The sequence below is a fragment of the Pollicipes pollicipes genome, unplaced genomic scaffold, assembly GCF_011947565.3.
Source record: "Pollicipes pollicipes isolate AB1234 unplaced genomic scaffold, Ppol_2.1 Scaffold_1600;HRSCAF=1878_pilon_pilon_pilon, whole genome shotgun sequence".
Lineage (NCBI taxonomy): Eukaryota > Metazoa > Arthropoda > Thecostraca > Pollicipedomorpha > Pollicipedidae > Pollicipes > Pollicipes pollicipes.
In genome coordinates this window covers 17923972-17942948 of record NW_023595962.1, presented here as the reverse complement: position 1 = coordinate 17942948, position 18977 = coordinate 17923972, and the positions used below count along the sequence as shown (strand labels likewise).

Here is an 18977-nt window from a genome sequence, read left to right as displayed (position 1 = left end):
GGATTTCTGGCAGTTCCTTGCCATGGGCGCCAAATGAGCAGGGTGGTCGGCGCGCCCTAAATTCCAAATCATCATCCTCGTCAGCGCTGTGCCATGTGGGGTGGAATTCATGCTGGCCGCGTGTGTCTGTTGAGCTGCATGCCCGGTTGCTCTCGCAGCCCTGCATGCCCGGCGTCTGGGACACGGCTACCCGTGGAGCGCTGGTGGCAGTGCCAATACAACATCTGGGCATCAGTTTAGAGCCTCAGTCTAGTGCTGGTCGTTTCAAATATCATCTTATTTAAAGGGAATATTTCAAAGCTGAAAATTTTGAAGCGAGCAACAGATATGGTGAAACAAGCTTGCTTATAGCTATTCGTAAACTTTTAAGTAGAAAAGCCTGCTCTAGACAGCACAAGTTCGCTATTTAGTAAATGCGCGCGTTGGTACGTCACTGTTTGACTACGTCACTGTACCTTGCACGACATTGATTGGGTGACAGTTGAAGGCCGTCATCCATTGCCACGGACAACAGACATGAACGACTCGACCATTAGATTTATGTTGTCCTTGATTGCCGCATGACTCATGGAATGACATGATTTGAATGACGTCTTACATGCAAAGGTGACCTTGAAATGCTATCCCCAACATAATCTCGCTATCTTCGGGGAGTGTAGCTCAGAAACAAGAGTGGTTTATAAGAAGGCCAGAATTGCGAACAGCACCAAACGATCTCCAAGATTGCTATTTCAGCTTGAAACCACATGGAAATGTGGAACACTCCATTTAAATTGAAATTACAGCTTAAAGGCAAAGCTCCTTATTATAATTGGCTGGAAACTAAATTAGCCGATTAAGATATCATTCGGTGCAGTCCACAGCCGTACCTTTCTAAGACCTAAACCCTTCCAGTTTTTTGGGGGGGCTACACGCCCACGAAGATGGGAATACTATTACGGGGATAGTATGTCAATATCATGTTGGCATTTGCTAGCTCATGATAACCTCAAATCTACCTTTCGCTCAAATCCTACCTTTCCACAATTCTGCAGCGATCAAGGCCAACAAAAATGCAATGGTCGAGTCGTTCGTATCTGGCGTTTGCGAGCGCAATTTCAAGAAATAGCGGCCGTCAACTGGCTCCTAATCAATGTTGTACAAGGAACAGTGACGCATTGAGGAACATTTTTAATAAACAGAGAAATTGCGTTGTCAAGTGCAATTCGTCGTATGTGATGCTTGCCTTAATATTTTCAAATGTGAAACATTCAATTTCAGCTTGAAAAAGAATCAATGCCTTCGGCGGCGTATACCTAACAGCGTTAGACTTCTAGCCGGTCGGCAACTTGTCAAGCGGACATAGGCATTTTCCTTTGTTGCGTAGCATCCCCTCAAAAGTCTCGAGGTGTTCGACTTACCTTGACAGGCTCAATTTGAGACGAGCATTCTATTATCGATAGCCGCTTTTCGTCGGGCAAACAACGTGTATTTAGATACCATAATAGCATGAGTCTAATATCCGTCTGATGTCCCATGCTTCCAAATGTCTTACGCTATCGTGTCCTGGCGTCCGGCCGCCACCAACACACTTGTCTCGGGATTGAGGTCTTGGCGTGTCCAAAGTGTCCGCTGGCCCGGTGTCTCAGGAATGTTGGTGACCCGGGCCCACAAGTGGGCACGGGTCACGTGACCCCCTGCGGGTTGGGCTCCGGTGCCGTTTAGGTGTCAGAGACACGTCGTTATCATGACTTGTCCGCGGGTGCCGGGAGACCCGCGCCTCAAGTGTGTTATAACTTGTTGATCCCATGTGTCTCGTAAGATGGTGACCGAGACTATTCACAGTCACGTAGTGTGCGTCTTCCTACGAATTCAGATTTGGATGACCTCTAGGCGGGGTCAGGTCACACCCGATGTCGCCAGGCTTGGACTGACCAGTGACCTCAGGCGTTTCGACACCCCGCGTCTCAAGCGCCTGACTTCCTGTGCACCGACAGGTGTCTGCGGAAGCTGTGTGACCCGACCCGCGCCGCCGACACTATCGTCAGTGACCTCACTTCCTGTGCACCGACAGGTGTCTGCAGAAGCTATGTGACCCGGCCCGCGGCGCCGACACTGTCGTCAGTGACCTGGCTTCCTGTACACCGACAGGTGTCTGCAGAAGCTGTGTGACCCGGCCCGCACCGCCGACATCGTCGTCACGGACATGATCGTGTGCTCCCCCTGGACGGGCGCCACCTTCTCCTGCCTGGCGAACGGCCGTGACCAGGGCGACTGCTGCCGCGCGCGCGGCCTACCCCCCGCCTGCATGCCCCTGTGTACCGGTTCGGTGACCCAGCTCGACTACCGGCACTTCAAGTGAGGACCACCAGGCGAGAGCGGCGCCCTTTGGAGCCACAGTAACGGGCGGGGAAGGGGGCGATCGTACCCTGCGCTTCGAAGGGCCGCCCCACGCTGCCCTCGGCAGTAACACGCTGTCCTCGGCAGTAACACGCTGTCCTCGGTCGTAACACGCTGTCCTCGGCCGTAACACGCTGTCCTCGGCCGTAACACGCTGTCCTCGGTCGTAACACGCTGTCCTCGGTCGTAACACGCTGTCCTCGGTCGTAACACGCTGCCCTCGGTCGTAACACGCTGTCCTCGGTCGTAACACGCTGTCCTCGGCCGTAACACGCTGTCCTCGGCAGTAACACGCTGTCCTCGGCCGTAACACGCTGTCCTCGGTCGTAACACGCTGCCCTCGGTCGTAACACGCTGTCCTCGGTCGTAACACGCTGTCCTCGGCCGTAACACGCTGTCCTCGGCAGCCCCACGCTGTCCTCGGCCGTAACACGCTGTCCTCGGTCGAAACACGCTGTCCTCGGTCGTAACACACTGTCCTCGGCAGCCCCACGCTGTCCTCGGCCGTAACACGCTGTCCTCGGTCGTAACACGCTGTCCTCGGCAGCCCCACGTTGTCCTCGGCCGTAACACGCTGTCCTCGGCCGTAACACGCTGTCCTCGGTCGTAACACGCTGTCCTCGGCAGCCCCACGCTGTCCTCGGCCGTAACACGCTGTCATCGGTCGTAACACGCTGTCCTCGGCAGCCCCACGCTGTCCTCGGCCGTAACACGCTGTCCTCGGTCGTAACACGCTGTCCCCGGCCGTAACACGCTGTCCCCGGCCGTAACACGCTGTCCTCGGCCGTAACACGCTGTCCTCGGTCGTAACACGCTGTCCTCGGTCGTAACACACTGTCCTCGGCAGCCCCACGCTGTCCTCGGCCGTAACACGCTGTCCTCGGCCGTAACACGCTGTCCTCGGCAGCCCCACGCTGTCCTCGGCCGTAACACGCTGTCCTCGGCCGTAGCATGCTGTCCTCGGCAGCCCCACGCTGTTCTCGGCCGTAACACGCTGTCCTCGGCCGTAACACGCTGTCCTCGGCCGTAACACGCTGTCATCGGCCGTAACACGCTGTCCTCGGCAGCCCCACGCTGTTCCCAGCCGTAACACGCTGTCCTCAGCAGCCCCACGCTGTCCTCGGTCGCATCACGCTGTCCTCGGTCGTAATGTTGCGTACCACGGATTTGCGCGCGGCTGCGAGGTTTGTTGGCTTGAAGTAGGACTTCAGGGTTTGTTAAGCAAAGCGTGGATAAAAACTACACCACCCAGGTGGCTCAAACAAAAGGCACGAGCTCCTCCCGCCTGAGAGCAAAACATAGGGCACGAGATCCTGCCGCCCTGGGAGTCAAACATAGGGCACGAGCTGCTCCCGCCTGAGAGTCAAACATAGGGCACGAGCTCCTGCCGTCCTGGGAGTCAAACAGTTCTCTGGTGTTAACGTGCGTGACATGACATAGCTGTGGAGTAGTAGAGTTCTCTGCATGTCCGGAGGATACGAGGCCTCGGGCGGCCTGCAGTACGAATAAAGACGGGACATTTTAACATCTGTAAACAATAAAAACGCTCTACTACGACCCAAAGGTTGCTACACTCGGGCGGCAGTGAGAGTGTGCGCAGTGATTGGAGGCTCCGACAAACAAGGACATAGCAGCTTTCCTGAAAGAGGCGCAGGCCTCAAGCGTGCAGGGCCCCGGTCCGATGACCGTCCGGGGGAGAGGCACTTACAGGGTACCGGCGGCCGCTGTCCATCCACGAAAAGGAGGTGATGCGATCTGTTCCCCCCCCCCCTTCAAAATTGATACCAATAGCCGCTGTTATATTTTGTGTGTCTGTGTGTCACATAATATCTAGAATCACTTGGCTATTCGTGGCCCTGCTGCGTGGCTGGCGAGTGGTGAGCGGCTGCGTGGCTGGCGAGCGGTGAGCGGCCGCGTGGCTGGCGAGCGGTGAGCGGCTGCGTGGCTGGCGAGCGGTGGGAATGCCGGTTGCACCCATGGACCCATGGACGTTAATATGGATGATGCAGTCGCTGGCGGCCCACAAAAGGACGTTAGGACGTGCGCTGGGCTCCCTCTAAAAATAAAAGGAATCGACGATTTCCCGGCTGTGAACGGCTCAGCTCCCTGCCATTTGACGTGATGATGTTTGATGATGTTGACCAACAGTTACTGCGTCAAATGTTATCATGCTGACGCTAGCTTACCGTGAACGTGTGCTCTGTGTTACACTACGTGCGGTGTTCCGCGTGCACCCATCTGCGCTGGTGGGCTTGGCAGATGTTAAGCGTGCAATGTGTTTGGTGCAGGCTCATTGGCGTACACTGTTGGGTTTCCAGCAGTATATCCGACCTACGCCATGGAGGCCAATCAGATGCCGTAAGTTTCCTGCACCGCTCCATTACAATGGCATTATCGCGTGGCATCATGCACCATCATGCGCCATTGTGTCACTTGTCACTGTGCCACGTGTCACTTGTCATTGTGTCTCTGTGTCACTATGTCACGTGTGGCACGCACATGTATGTGACGGTGTCATGGTGTCACGGTGTCCAAGTGTCGCATGTGTCACGTGTGGCACGTGTGTCACGGTGTCACGGTGTCGGCAGGTGTGTGCACTACATGGATAGCTTCGCCTCGTGCCTGATGCAGGGGTACGGCGTGGTGCCGTCGGCCCCTCTCAGTCCCCTGGTGGCCCTCACCGACTCAGAGTTCGCTGTGCTACGCTGGGACCCGCCCAGCACTCTGGCAGACACAGTGACCAGGTGAGGCCAGAGGGACAAGTGGAGAGGAGGCAGCGATAGAAGCAGAGAAGGACGTGAGTGGGAAAGAGGGGGAAAAGAGAGAGGGAAAGAAAGGAAAAGAGTAAGAGGGAGCGGGAGTCTAAGAAGGTGAGAGAGGCTGGTGGGAAATGGCGGGGAGAAATCAAAGGCCAAAACGGAGAAGGATAGAGCTAGAACTATAGCTAGAGCTAGAGCCAGAGAGAGAGAGAGAGAGAGAGAGAGAGAGAGAGAGAGAGAGAGAGAGAGAGAGAGAGAGAGGAGAGAGAGAGAGAGAGAGAGAGAGGAGAGAGAGAGAGAGGAGAGAGAGAGAGAGAGAGAGAGAGAGAGAGAGAGAAGAGAGAGAGGAGAGGAGAGAGGAGAGGGAGAGAGGGAGGAGAGGAGAGGAGAGAGAGAGGGGAGAGAGGGAGAGGGAGAGGGGAGAGGGAGAGAGGAGAGAGGGAGAGAGGGAGAGGGAGAGGAGAGGGAGAGGAGAGGGAGAGAGGGAGAGAGGGAGAGAGGGAGAGGAGAGAGGGAGAGAAGTTGTAACAACTTTAGACTTGCCTGGCGTGACAGACGCATGTTGTGCCGGTCCTTCTGGCAAGTCAATCAACAAACCAGTGTTCTTTGTCAGAAGCTTCCATTTCCTTCATTCCACATTCACCAACACCCACGCCACACAATGTCCACATCACGCAACAATAGTTAAATGCAGATGACTTTCAGCTAGGTATTTGCTAATCCACGTGGCAATGCAATAATCTGCGTTACATTTACACCTGCCTAGCGTGGCAAACTGGTCATAGGACCCGCTCACGTGACAAGCGGTTGCTAGACTTCGAAGAAAACTAGCGGCTTATATTTCCAGCATTTCACTTTCACCAGCACCTTCTCTACACAGCAACGGCCAGGCCGGCAAAGCAACGGCGGTCTCGTTCTTGAGTGAGTCTTTGAATCGTCTGAGTCTACTCGGTATCAGATGACTCGTGTTGTATTATGGTGCGATGATAAACCAACGAGAAACGTTCAAGGGGAATGTTTCACGTTTGGAGATCTTGCGACAGGCATAAGATATGATGAAACCTGCTCACGTATAACAAGTATAAAAATGGTTGTTTAGAAATGACTATTGGTATACATTTATAGCGGAAAGTACTGCTCTAGGAAACACAATTATCTGCTTAGTAGATATGCCTCTGAATACATCATGGTTTTATTACATCATTGTGCCTTGCACAACATTGATCGAGAGTGAGTTGACGGCCGTTTTATCAGGAAATCGCGCTTACGAACACCAGATATCTACACCTCGACAATTGTATTTGTGTTGGCCTTGATCGTCGCATAGTTTGTGAAACAAAGGCATTTTAATGACGCTATTATGACGTCATAAATGTCAAGGTGACTTTGAAATACTCTCCCCGATATACCTTTCCCCAAGTTTGCGGGCGCGTAGTTCAGAAACTAGCTGGGCTTAGGTCATAGAAGGGCAGGGTTGTGAACAGCGCCGAAAGGTCTTCAAGCTGGCTATTTCAGTTCAAAAGCCCATGCAAATGTAGAAAATTTCCTTTGAGATATGTTATGAGGCGTGGAACTAGAAAGTCAGACCAGTTAGGGCGAATTAGGTCACCAAGTGATCTCCATAACTTGCTCATTTAAGGGTTGCATGGTTAGACGTTGAAAATGACTTTTCCATTGGCCGTATCTTATAAGATTACTGATGATAGTCCATCAGTGAAACTCAGAGGTCAGCGTTTCAGTTTCAGGAAGGCCAGGTGGCACGGCCTGAGTGACCCGTTTTACAGGAGGTTCAGCTGTGTCCAAATGTTTTCTCGTCTTCATGACCTGTGAAGTTTTCATTTGGTTATTTGAATGCGCTTCTGGGGTCAAAGCTCGCGCTAAGCATTGCTTGTTGTGTCGGCGCTGGCCCCTACCACCCGATTGTGTAATTTCATGCCAACGGCATAATTTTGTGCCAAACGTCCATGCTGTTGGATGTGGTCCACCGTGCTCCATGACGACATCCGACCTTTAGCGCGGGTGCTGCCATCGCCTGCAGGCCATCCCAGTCAGGGTAAACAGGGTGAATCTATACAAATAGCGACTCGACCTCATCCGCCACGGGTGGGGGGGGGGGGGGGACTGTCAGGCAGGCGCTCTGGTGTCGGACGGACACAAAGTGCATTACACATGAAAGCTAGGAAGAAAACGGAAGAAGGGGAGCAGAGAAAGGTACAAATATTCAATGCATTTAAAGTTTCTGTATGCATTTCTTGAGATCTCAGTGCCCCGAAACGAACTTCGTGGCAGGAAAGAAGGAGCGTGGATGGCGAGTTCTTGTTTGGTAGGAATACAGAAAAGGCGTCAGGTGAGAAAGCTCGCAAGCTCGAAGGATTTTGTGAGAAAAAACAGCCAGTGATCTGCCATCGCGACCGCTGAAACACAGAGCGATCTGGCATCACGACCGCTGAAACACAGGGTGATCTGGCATCGCGACCGCTGATACACAGGGTGATCTGGCATCGCGACCGCTGAAACACAGGGCGATCTGGCATCACAACCGCTGAAACACAGGGTGATCTGGCATCGCGATCGCTGAAACACAAGGTGATCTGGCATCACGACTGCTGAAACACAGGTATGCGGGTTAGGTTAGGGATGCCACTCCACTTCAGCTGCGACAGCGACGGGTCTCTGTCTGCGTTCGATTCCCTCCCCCCTCCCCCGCTGGTAGCACTGTGTCCCGCTGTTCCACGCGTGGCTGCCTCTGTCGCCGCAGCTACACGGTCCGCGTGCGGCCGGCGGGCGCCGACGACGCCGCCTACTCGTCCGCGACTGGAGCTCACCCACCGCACCTGCTGGACGGCCTGACGCCCGGCTCCTCGTACGAGTTCTACGTGCTGGCCAACAACGAGCACGGCCTCGGCGCCGAGAGCTCCCGAGTGCTGTTCCAGGTGCGAGGCCGCAGGTGGCGGGCGTACAGCGCGGACGTCTGGCGGCCGGGCTTTGTTTGGAGTTGAACTGGTTCTACACGTCATAGAAGTATGGTGATGATGATGATAAGATGATGCTGGTGGTGGCGTGGTGGGAATAGTTTCTGTTTTGCTTGGGGTGATGGATGTTGCCGGCGCGGTTTTTGGTAGGTCTGCAGCCGTGGAAGCGGCTTGAGCAGCTGTAATCCTAGCTTTAGATCATTTCCCTATTCACATCTGTGTAGCTTAAGATACATGGGATCTGATTCCTTCCCTCCCTCCATTTTATGATTACCTCCGCCGACACTTCCGCATCCTCTCCCACAGTTGTCCTGTCTTCCGCTGTTGCTCCGCCACCTGACCTTACGCCGCTGAACTTGCCGCAGACCCTGCCGGCGGCGGTGCTGGCTGCCGAGGCGGAAGCGCAGGCGGGTCAGGTGGCTGACCTCAACGGCTGCTGCCGCCGCGCCGGGGTCAGCGGCACCTGCCTGACCCTCTGTGACCTCGGGGTCAACATGACAACCGTCCGGCGTCTGACCGCCGTCTGTCTCTCCGAGCTGGACAAGGTCACTAGGGAACAGCTCCGGAGGTCGACACGCGGTTAGCGAAGGCTGCTGGTGGGCCAGGGCTGATGTGGGCGCTCTGGACAACACAAAGCCAGTAAACGTCAGGCTTTGACCTGGAGGCGGCAAGGGGGAGGGAACGTGCTCGCTGGTCAGAAGGAAAGCAGAATATTAGTTCAGGTTTCCAGTGAGGATGCTGCGGACTATGTGTATAAATGTGGTTACAACATTGCATGAATGTATTCCAGGCTGAGTGCGACTAGAACACTCGGTGCTGCTAACAGTGTCAAACTGTCTGGGTCGCTGGTCTTGTCTGGGTCGCTGGTGTCTTTCAGGCGACTCAATGCTACAGCGTCTCACCTGGTCAGTAAAGGTCACCTGGTCAGCGCAGGTCGCTGGTTTTTCTGATACTAACCTAGGTTCGGATGATAGCACAAGACCAACGTGGATTTGTTGACTGCCGTTACGATGCTGGGTCGGGTCCGAGCGAGCTTTCGCATACAGTGCACCGGGTGGGCTTACTAAGATGCCGTTCGACACTTCTTATTTTCAAATGTTGGTCTCGGCGTTGGCTGACTTACCACCTTGCTCCTCTGTCATTTGTTACGCTCCAGACGTATTTATAACAAAACAAAAACGAAAACCGTCGGTCCCCATTGTGTTATTGCTTCACTTCTGATGAGCGCTGGCGCGCGCCGCCGACCTTACGATAGTGCAGCGTTCCTGGCGGTGTTCTGATCCCAAGTGATCGCATGTGATCCAGAGCGATCTCATCTGATCCCGAGGGATCTCATCTGATCCCACGAAGGCACGTGACATGCCACGTGACTGATAACTGTCATTCAGACGATGCCTCTGTTTATTTCCCTGCTCAAAATTGCATACTTTTTACGGACTGTATTCGCTGCTGACACCTTTGATCCGCTGTTGACATATCTGCTCGCACGTTACCAATACCCTAATGACATTTTGTGCAGCACCTCGTGCTCTTTGCTCTCCTTTTCACCGGCTGACACCATTTACAAACGTTTGCCTGCATGACACAACTGCACGCCCAGGTGCAGCCAGAGGGCACCCCCTCCCCTCCACCCCCTCCGGACGGAGACTAATGGCAGCGTAATACGTTCTCACTGACCTTCTCCCCCACCCCTTAAGCAAATTATGCTGCCCTTTCCCGCACCTGTTGCATGGCTGCATGCACACCAGCTGCCATCACCGCCACCACCGACCGCCTGATGCCGCTTGCCCTCAGCTGGTGCGCTGCCACCGACGCCACCACCGAACCCCTGCTGCCGCTTGCCCTCAGCTGGTGCGCTGCCACCGACGCCACCACCGAACCCCTGATGCCGCTTGCCCTCAGCTGGTGCGCTGCGCCGCCGCCGGTCGGGACCACGTTGCCTGCTGCCACCGGCGCGGTGTTCCAGCCGCCTGTCTGGGGCCCTGCCGCGGACAGGCTGCGCCCGTCTCCGAGTGCGCTCCATACCTCGGCAACACGGTCCAGTGCTTCGAAGAGGGCGCCGGCACTCTGCCGCCCCCTGTGATTGGACTGCGCGCTAGTGACGTCACCGATGACGCGGTCACGCTGGTCTGGGAGGCGGACGGAAACGGTGGCCAGTTCCAGGTACGGAGTGATGCTGTAAAATGCAGCAACTTTCAGCCGCCTGGCAACGGATAAAAAGCCGAAAACCGTCGGTTGTCAGCGGTCATTGTCCTTTTCCTGCCGTCGACGGCAATTTTAACTTGGATTCAAGATCGGGCGGAAGTGCTGCTTACATTGGAAGGACGTGTTTATACATGCTCTTGTTGCTTAGTGCCAGATAGTTGTTATCGAAGAGAGATAGCCGGCAAATGTGATAGCAGTCGCTGGCAGCGTCTCAAGTGACTTTGACAAGCACGCTGTCCAACTGCCAGCCTCGCAGGACCGGCATGCCCAGCTACCTGCCTTGCAGGGCCGTCATGCCTAGCTGCCAGCCTTGCAGGACCGTCATGTCCAACTACCAGTCCTTGCGGGACCGTCATGTCCAACTACTAGCCTGTGCGGGAACGTCATGTCCGTGTTCGGACACGTCTGACAGTGCCCCCCGTTCGCAGGTTCGGTACGGCAGCATTAATGCCACCACTGGTCTTGGAGGTGACGTCACTAAACTGGACCAGGTCAGCTGGTTGGACATCACATTTGGGCACATTGTTTGCTGAGGCAATTCGGCATTGTTCTTAACAGAGCTTCTTCTACTGACTTACCAGAGTTATACTTCAGTCATGCAAGAGGAAAATCGTTATTGTTACAGATAACAGTAAACAAAGTCAAATATTGAAACGCAGCAGGTGATGAATGACTCATCAAGTGGACGATCGTTGACGGACCCAGTAGATGCAGAGTGTCGAGAAAACGATGCCTGTGGCCTATCCTCAAACACTAAACGATACCCTCAGGCACCACACGCCCCGTAAACGGGAGCTTCCTGACAGGACTGCAAGATGGCAAGCAGACACGTCGTCTCGGCCCAACCCAGCGCGTCTTCCCGCAGCTGAAGACGCTTCCGACAGACTGACGAACCTGTGTCACCCCTCCAGGTGCAGACCGTCACCACCGGCGTGGCGCGCTTGACCAACCTGACCAAGGACCAGCTGTACGCCTTCAGCGTGGTGGCCGTGAACGAACACGGCAGCTCCCTGCCCGTGTCCGTGGTCACCCTTAACATCGGCGGCGGCGGTCAGTGGTACCCCCTCACCCCCCCCCCCCCCCCCCACACCAGCCCCGCCTTCCGTCAGCGACGCCCAAACCGGTGGCGTTGTTGCAAATAATGAGGTTATGTTTCGGCGTCTGCATGCCGGGATGGCGCCGTTCAGTCGTCTTTTATGGCATTTCCTGTCACAGGAACAAGGTGCTTGCGCCAAAATGCCGTCAATAATTTGCGTTACACATTTTCGCCATTTTCAGCCGTCCCTCCCCTAGTTCCGCCTTGCTTACGCTGGGTGCCCCCCCCCCCCCCCCCTCTCCCCGGTTACGTCGTGTTGACGGTGACGCCTGCAAGGATCGTCCGTCTGGCCTCTCTTTGAGCCGCAGACGTGAAACAAGCAGCGGGTGTGATCCTGTCCACGAGAGTAACCAACAGCATTCGCTGTTAACCTATTTATTTTAAATATATGTTCGCATATTTTCGACGGCATGTGTTTGATTTGATGTTCCACATCGCTGAACCATTTCCTGGCTTGCTATCTCTTACATGGCGTTTCACATTTGTTATGTACTCGTGCCATATGGTATGATCATATCTCGCTGACACCGTTCAGGACCTCAGAAGCAGATCAGAACATTTCGATTTAGTAGGTACTCAGAACGAAGCGGCCTGTTTCCATGCCCGTGTGTTTTGCCTCAGTGGGAAGCCGTGGTAGCCACGGTCGCGTCTGTCTGTCGCCCGGCAGAGGTCTCCGGTGAGGTGAAGGCTGCCATCTCGCCGCCGCACAGTCTGAGCGCCTCTGACGTCACCGCCACCGAGATGACCCTGACCTGGGTGCCCCCGGCCATCGCGCCTCCTGACAGCAGAATACGCTACCGGTTCGTTCCGTGTCAGAAGAATGGCATAAGCCTTTTGACTTCGCGGGTCCCGTGTGTTTAAACCCAGATAGCACAGAAAGATTGCGGTTCCATTGCACCGCCATATTTTGTATGAAGGTCACGTGGGACACGAAGGCCGCGAGGAAATTCAAACCCATCTACCCACAAAGAACTTCATGTCAGCCACAGCCTCTGTGGGCCTTTGTCAGTCACACTGAGCCGCTCGGGACCAGCTTCGTCTCAGATGAAGCCACCGGTCTCTGTCGGTCGGCGTTGCCACATGCTGCAGTGTTTCTGACGATGGTGTAATGGGTTAGAGCATGTTGGTGATGATGTGATGGGTTTGAACGGATTAGCGATGGTGTGGTGGGTTAGAACAGGTTAGCGATAGTGTGATGGGTTAGGAAAGGTTAGCGACCGTGTGATAAGTCAGAACAGGCTAGTGGGCTACATCTACAAGATGACCAAACCTGGTGAAATATTTTATGGTGCTTGGTAACTCTGAAAATATTATTTGTTTCAGTTCGACGTAGTCATATGTCCGAGCCATTACGTAGGGCTGCGCTGCACCAGCGCCGGCCCACCGCTCGGTCCGCGGCACCGGCGGCTGCCGCCCGAGCCAGCCGCCGGTCGCCATGTACCGTTCCTCAAAAACCTCCACAGCTCCGAAACCAGAAACACCAGGGATTTGTTTTTGGCGGTGAAACACGCGCAATGGATGCCCAGAGGCGAAATTAAATATTTGGACGAAATATTTGGACGAAATTGCACGACATGCTGAAGAGAAGACATTCGGGGGCCGCACTGCCCCCCCCCCCCCCCCCCCCATATGGGCGAGGGTTAATTATTGGCTCTAGCATGTGTAGACCATTATGCGGCTTACGAACGTCTTCGGAAAATAATGTGAACTTGTCCCATGCACATTCTTATTGGCTTAAGAATCCCCAACCATCCTTCTCGGTTCGTAAAAACCATGTATTTATGCCAGCCTGCTTTGGCCATTCACACCGCCACTGACCTGTTCTAGCTGACCACACCGCCCCTGGTTTGCTCCACCCTATCACACCGCTCCTGTTCTGTTCTACCCTATCACACCGCCGCTGGTCTGCTCTACCATATCACACCGCCGCTGGTCTGCTCTACCATATCACACCGCCGCTGGTCTGCTCTAACCAATCACAACCTCGCTTACCTTCGTAAGCCCCGTAGATCCCGACGTTAGGGGCCCCGTTTCGAACCCTGGTTATGTTATGCCCCTTGAAGTCTGATATAGTCAACGCGGACGCTGGCCGCTCCGCAAAAGGGAAATCGACACACGACTCCACGTACCCAACATCACCACCACTACACCTTCCCATCCTTCCCATCATGGAAAGCTTAGAGCATTTTCACTATCAGAAGAGCTGAGGAAAGCGTGCTGGAAACGGATCCAGATCACGGACAGTGGGCGTCGCGGCGACGTCAGACCAACTTGCATTGACGGAGGAAACGCGGGACGAACCGGCTGATATAGATGTGCGTCAATGTGCACGGAACAAGCTACCGCGCGCTGGTTGGCTAGGCGCGTTATAGTCACTGTGCCGGATTCCATTGCAATTCAATGTTCTTAGCAGTACATTGCTCGATGCGCAGGGTGTCGTTCCGTGGAGAAAACGCCACAGAACCTGAGAACATCACTACAGTGAGCGTCAGCCATCGCCTGCTGGAGCTGGTGCCCAACACTGCCTACAGGTCAGCGACGATCACCTACTACGCGTAGGTTCGCAAGTGTGCAAACTGACGAAAAATGCAGCGCCAAAGGTAGCAAGATACGACCTCCTGGCTTGTAATTTGTCATAAGCTAAACATTTGTCAGCGCGTCTAAGGGAAATCACAAGTAGGTCGTGACCCATTTTCAGGCTAATGAGGATCAGTCGTTTCTTTGTGATGACAATGAGGATGGTCACAGCCTGCCTTCTATAGGTCTGTACGACGTCTCCCTCCAGAGCCTCCTCGGCCACGAGCCTGTCCTGACTGTGCCTTCACCTGCTCTGGCCTGTTTCAGTGTGGTCGTGACAGCCGTGGATGCGGCGGGCGAGAGCGAGCCATCGGAGACGCTGGAGGCCTGGACCTTGCCCGTCTACCCCGCCTACGTCGAGGTGAGACCTATTAAGGGCCTTAGAGCGCGGGACCTTGCCCGTCTACCCTGCCTACGTCGAGGTGAGACCTATTAAGGGCCTTAGAGCGCGGGACCTTGCCTGTCTACCCCGCCTACGTCGAGGTGAGGCCCATTGAAGGCCCTGGAGGCCTGGACCTTGCCCGTCTACCCCGTCTACGTTGAGGTGAGGCCCACTGAAGGCCCTGGAGGCCTGGACCTCGCCCGTCTGCGCTGCCTACGTCGAGGTGAGGCCCACTGAAGGCCCTGGAGGCCTGGACCTTGCCAGTCTACCCCGCCTACGTTGAGGTGAGGCCCATTGAAGGCCCTGGAGGCCTGGACCTTGCCCATCTACTCTGCCTACTTCGAGGTGAGGCCTATTAAAGGCCCTGGAGGCCTGGACCTTGCCCGTCTACCCTGCCTACGTGGAATTGAGACCCATTGGAGGCCCTGGGGCACGGGACCTTGCCTGTCTACCCTGCCAAGGTCGAGGTGAGACCTGCGGCTCTGAGTGGGGTGAACGTGTTATCATCCACCGCTAGGGTGATCAGCAGACCCTCAGACCTTCATCATGACCAAGGGTCGGCTGGAGTTGGCTCAATCGAGGCCCCGCCAGAATGGAAAGCTGTGACATCAGGCACACGCCGGGAGTTGGATGTCCTTCACGCGTGATAAGCTCTGTGCGGGGTGACTTCCTGCGGCGATGGATTTTTCCAACCCACGTGTCACCTCTTGCGACCTTCTTGACGCGTGCTCGCCCATTGCTGTGTAGACCTGCCAACTCGTTAAAGTTTGCACTTGTGCGGCTCGAGGTTAAGAAAAACTGAGGAATCTGTACAGGTACCTTTATTTTGTCTGAACTTTATAACTCACCAGTTATGTTATTACTTTCATTTCGAACAGGCATTTATTGACGTCCCGTGGCCATTCACATGCCAATCCCGGCCATCACACCTGGAACATCATCATCATCATCATCCTCTGGAACACGTGCTTCTGGGAGAAATCTCCATATGTCATAAGTCCTTTCTGCAGTGTCCCTGGTTCATGCTCTGTGCAATCAGCATGGCCGCACACGACGCACGATGCGCTTCGGACGCGCTCGCCGGCGGTGCTGGCAGCCGCTCGTGCTGCAGTCAGTCGCATGGCTGCGGGCACCACTTCCACGGGGGTGACGATTACGGAGCTCTGTGTGATTACGCATCCCTGTGTCTCCCACCGGTCCACGCTCCAGTCCACGAGTACATGCGTACCGCAGTGCACCGGCCCACGCTCCAGTCCACGAGTACATATGTACCGCAGTCCCCGAGTGCATATGTACCGCAGTGCATCGGTCCGTGCTGCAGTCCGCGAGTGCATATGTACCGCAGTGCACCGGTCCGTGCTGCCGTCCGCGAATACATGTGTACCGCAGTGCACCGGTCCGCGCTCCAGTTCTGCTGCGCGGTGCGCTAAGAGGACGTGGGCCGCTGTTCCAGCTGCCGACCATCCACCCGCAGGACATGGTGACGGAGGGAGGGTCGATGACGGTCCTCTGCATCGCCATGGGCTCGCCTGAGCCCACGGTGGCGCTCTACATCAACGGCGTGCTGCTAAACCAGGTGATGACGGCGACAGAGGTGCCTCACGACCGCGGTTTACTGTCGAGCCAGGCGATGATGGCGACAGGGTTTTTTTGGTGGTCGTGGTTTACTGCTGCACATGTAAATGACCAAGACCGTCTCCGATTCCCTGCTGAGCCCTGTGCTGACGCCATCGCTGGTAATGCTAGCCAAGACTCGCATTGATCCGCAGATATCTATTGACTTACTGATTTTCTTCACATACTTTGTTTTAAGCTATATGCCAACTCTGCTCTCGGCTCACATCTATGCGGGGGGATAAAGTTAAGCAATTATCTTCACAGCACCTGGCACTTATACGTCAGTCGTTATCACAGGAGACCACCTGAAGCGCCAGCCACTCGATCTCGTCCTATTTGTTTAGGGCCCAAGTGTCGGTGTGACATCCGTTTGGTGTGGATGTGACATCCGTTTAGTGTCGATGTGACATCCGTTTGGTGTCGATGTGACATCCGTTTAGTGTCGATGTGACATCCGTTTGGTGTCGATGTGACATCCGTTTAGTGTCGATGTGACATCCGTTTGGTGTCGATGTGACATCCGTTTAGTGTCGATGTGACATCCGTTTGGTGTCGATGTGACATCTGTTTGGTGTTGATATGACATCCATTTGGTGTCGATTTGACATCCGTTTGGTGTCGATGTGACATCCGTTTGGTGCGTGCAAGCGTCGCCTCACGTATGCCATCATGCCGCCAGAACCGCACCCGTCACCTGGTGACGTCGTTGACCAACGTCACACGGCAGATGAGCCACGTGACCTGCTATGCGGATAACGGCTACGGCACACCCATCCAGACCACGCGCTACATTATTATAAGCCGTGCGTTATCACACGTTATCATGCTGCACTGTGCCTTCACCGCACCTGTCGCGTCACACTAACATCTGTCATCCCATTTTATTGTCAGTCATTGTGCATGCCTGGTGGGCATCGGTCACATTGTATGGTAGATGGTCATAGTGCATAGCTTATGGTCCTGGCGTATAGTTTATGGTCATAGTGTATAGTAGATAGTCATAGCTGATGCATGGTCATGGCTTTCTGTTACTTGTAGCTCATGTTCAATTGCATGTCCCTTGTCGTTCGTCTCGAATCATTATTTGCCCCTACTAACACACAGCGGCTACCTGGCCTATGCTAGATCAGGGTGACTGGATGTTAACAACCCTAGTATCATTTAGCATTTTCATTAGAAACACAACGCCTTTTATAAACATTATAAACATTATAAACATACTGCCGAAGCTGCTCGCAGACTTTGTGCTTGTTGCGCCGCATTGTTCGATATTGATCGTGACGGTTTTTCGGTCCACGGCCATCTTCACTGAAATCACGCCGAACTGTTGCTCTCCGTAGAGCTCCTCCCACTGAACGGAAGTCTGTCGTTCTTTGTAAGTTCACGCCCATCCATTGTGAGGTTTCGAGACTCAGAGACCTCCCCTTAGTCAGCTATGTGACCTCAACTGTGACCTCTGGTCTGGCTTCAGGTCCACCCATCGTGACGGCCGAGAGGCCAGACTACAACAGGTCGCTGGGCAGCTCTGTGACTCTGCGTTGCCGCGTGGACGCCAGTCCGGAGCCGACGCTCGTCTTCCGACGGGACTCCTTCGTCCGCAGCGTTATCGTCAACGGGGGGAACTACAGCATCAGCCAACGGCGGGAGGCCCAGGTCAGAGGGCCTCGAGTCCGGCCGAGGCCCAGGCTCAGAGGGCCTCAAGTCCAGCCGAGGCCCGTGCACTCGCTGTGTAAATGTGGAGTCGGGGTCACGATCCCGATGGCGAAAGCCAGGGGTCAGGGAGATGAGGTCGGGGTGCAAGACGTCAATGCCATTATTCATGTCGCGATGTCAGAGTCAGTATTCATACCCACCAGAATCCGTTGAGTTAGGTTAGGGACCTGGAAAGAGCAGGTTAGTGTCTATCGGTTGATATCTCTACCAATGAAAATCAGTTCAGCTCCTACATCATTTTGATCCAAGATCCATGACCCGAGGCTCATCTATTTGCCTTCTTACCCAGTGAACCGAACGCAGCTGTGACCAGATGTCAGTGAGCCGGCTTGGTCGGCTGACCGTTCGCCTGATGTTCGCCAGGAGGGCCACTACACCATGGAACTGCTGATCCACCGGCTAACCGTCAGCGACTTCGGCGGCTATTCTTGTCACGCCGAAAACGTGCTGGGGAAGGACGCCCAGACGCTGACGATCAGCCAGCGGCAGGTGCGTGCTGTGTGGCGATCAGCCAGCGGCAGGTGCGTGCTGTGTGACGATCAGCCGGCGGCAGGTGCGTGCTGTGTGACGATCAGCCGGCGGCAGGTGCGTGCTGTGTGACGATCAGCCAGCGGCAGGTGCGTGTTGTGTGACGATCAGCCAGCGGCAGGTGCGTGCTGTGTGACGATCAGCCAGCGGCAGGTGCGTGCTGTGTGACGATCAGCCGGCGGCAGGTGCGTGCTGTGTGACGATCAGCCAGCGGCAGGTGCGTGCTGTGTGATGAAAAGAGCGTAGAAACAACAACACGAATGTTTCGGTGCCGAGCCAACACACGCCAAGTTATGTCGCCACATGAAGGTCGTAGCTTTGCTCATTCGCCGGCCGACCACGCCTCGACCTCAGAGCCAGCTCCACATTGGCTTACGACCGAAGCTCCTTCCATTGGGGGGCGTCACAGATGCACGCCGGTGAAAAACGGCGTGACTTCCAAATATGGGCTATCATCTATCATATCGTATCATAGCATATCAAATATAGCAGAATCAGCTGATCGAAGTCGATGGAGACATAAACGCACTGGGATGGGGTGATGGAATAGTATTCGAGTGGACAGTTATTGAAAAGTGTTGTGGCTAAATACATAATTGTCGTATCACTCCACGCACGTGCGACTGGGACCCACCTACGCACCGAACCCACGCGACTGGCAGCAGCGCATCGGCCATCGGCGGCTATGTCAATAGCGACGACTTACTTGTAAACAAACGTACCCAATTGGGCTCTCGGTCGAAAAGGGA

General features: G+C 54.9%; 1 protein-coding gene across 2 annotated transcripts in view; it reads left to right on the top strand.

Annotated features, from left to right (window-relative positions):
* The window catches only part of LOC119100623 (Ig-like and fibronectin type-III domain-containing protein 1), a 68214-nt gene that overhangs the window by 42837 nt on the left and 6400 nt on the right, over positions 1–18977 (top strand). For both annotated transcript variants that reach the window (XM_037223814.1, XM_037223737.1), the window contains 14 exons: positions 2131–2337; positions 4968–5123; positions 7897–8071; positions 8476–8655; positions 10013–10273; positions 10744–10806; positions 11227–11365; positions 12079–12211; positions 13844–13942; positions 14256–14349; positions 15824–15946; positions 16667–16790; positions 17459–17640; positions 18064–18189. In XM_037223814.1, coding sequence (XP_037079709.1) covers positions 2131–2337; positions 4968–5123; positions 7897–8071; positions 8476–8655; positions 10013–10273; positions 10744–10806; positions 11227–11365; positions 12079–12211; positions 13844–13942; positions 14256–14349; positions 15824–15946; positions 16667–16790; positions 17459–17640; positions 18064–18189 — 2062 coding nt within the window. The remainder of the gene's footprint in view (positions 1–2130; positions 2338–4967; positions 5124–7896; positions 8072–8475; positions 8656–10012; positions 10274–10743; positions 10807–11226; positions 11366–12078; positions 12212–13843; positions 13943–14255; positions 14350–15823; positions 15947–16666; positions 16791–17458; positions 17641–18063; positions 18190–18977) is intronic.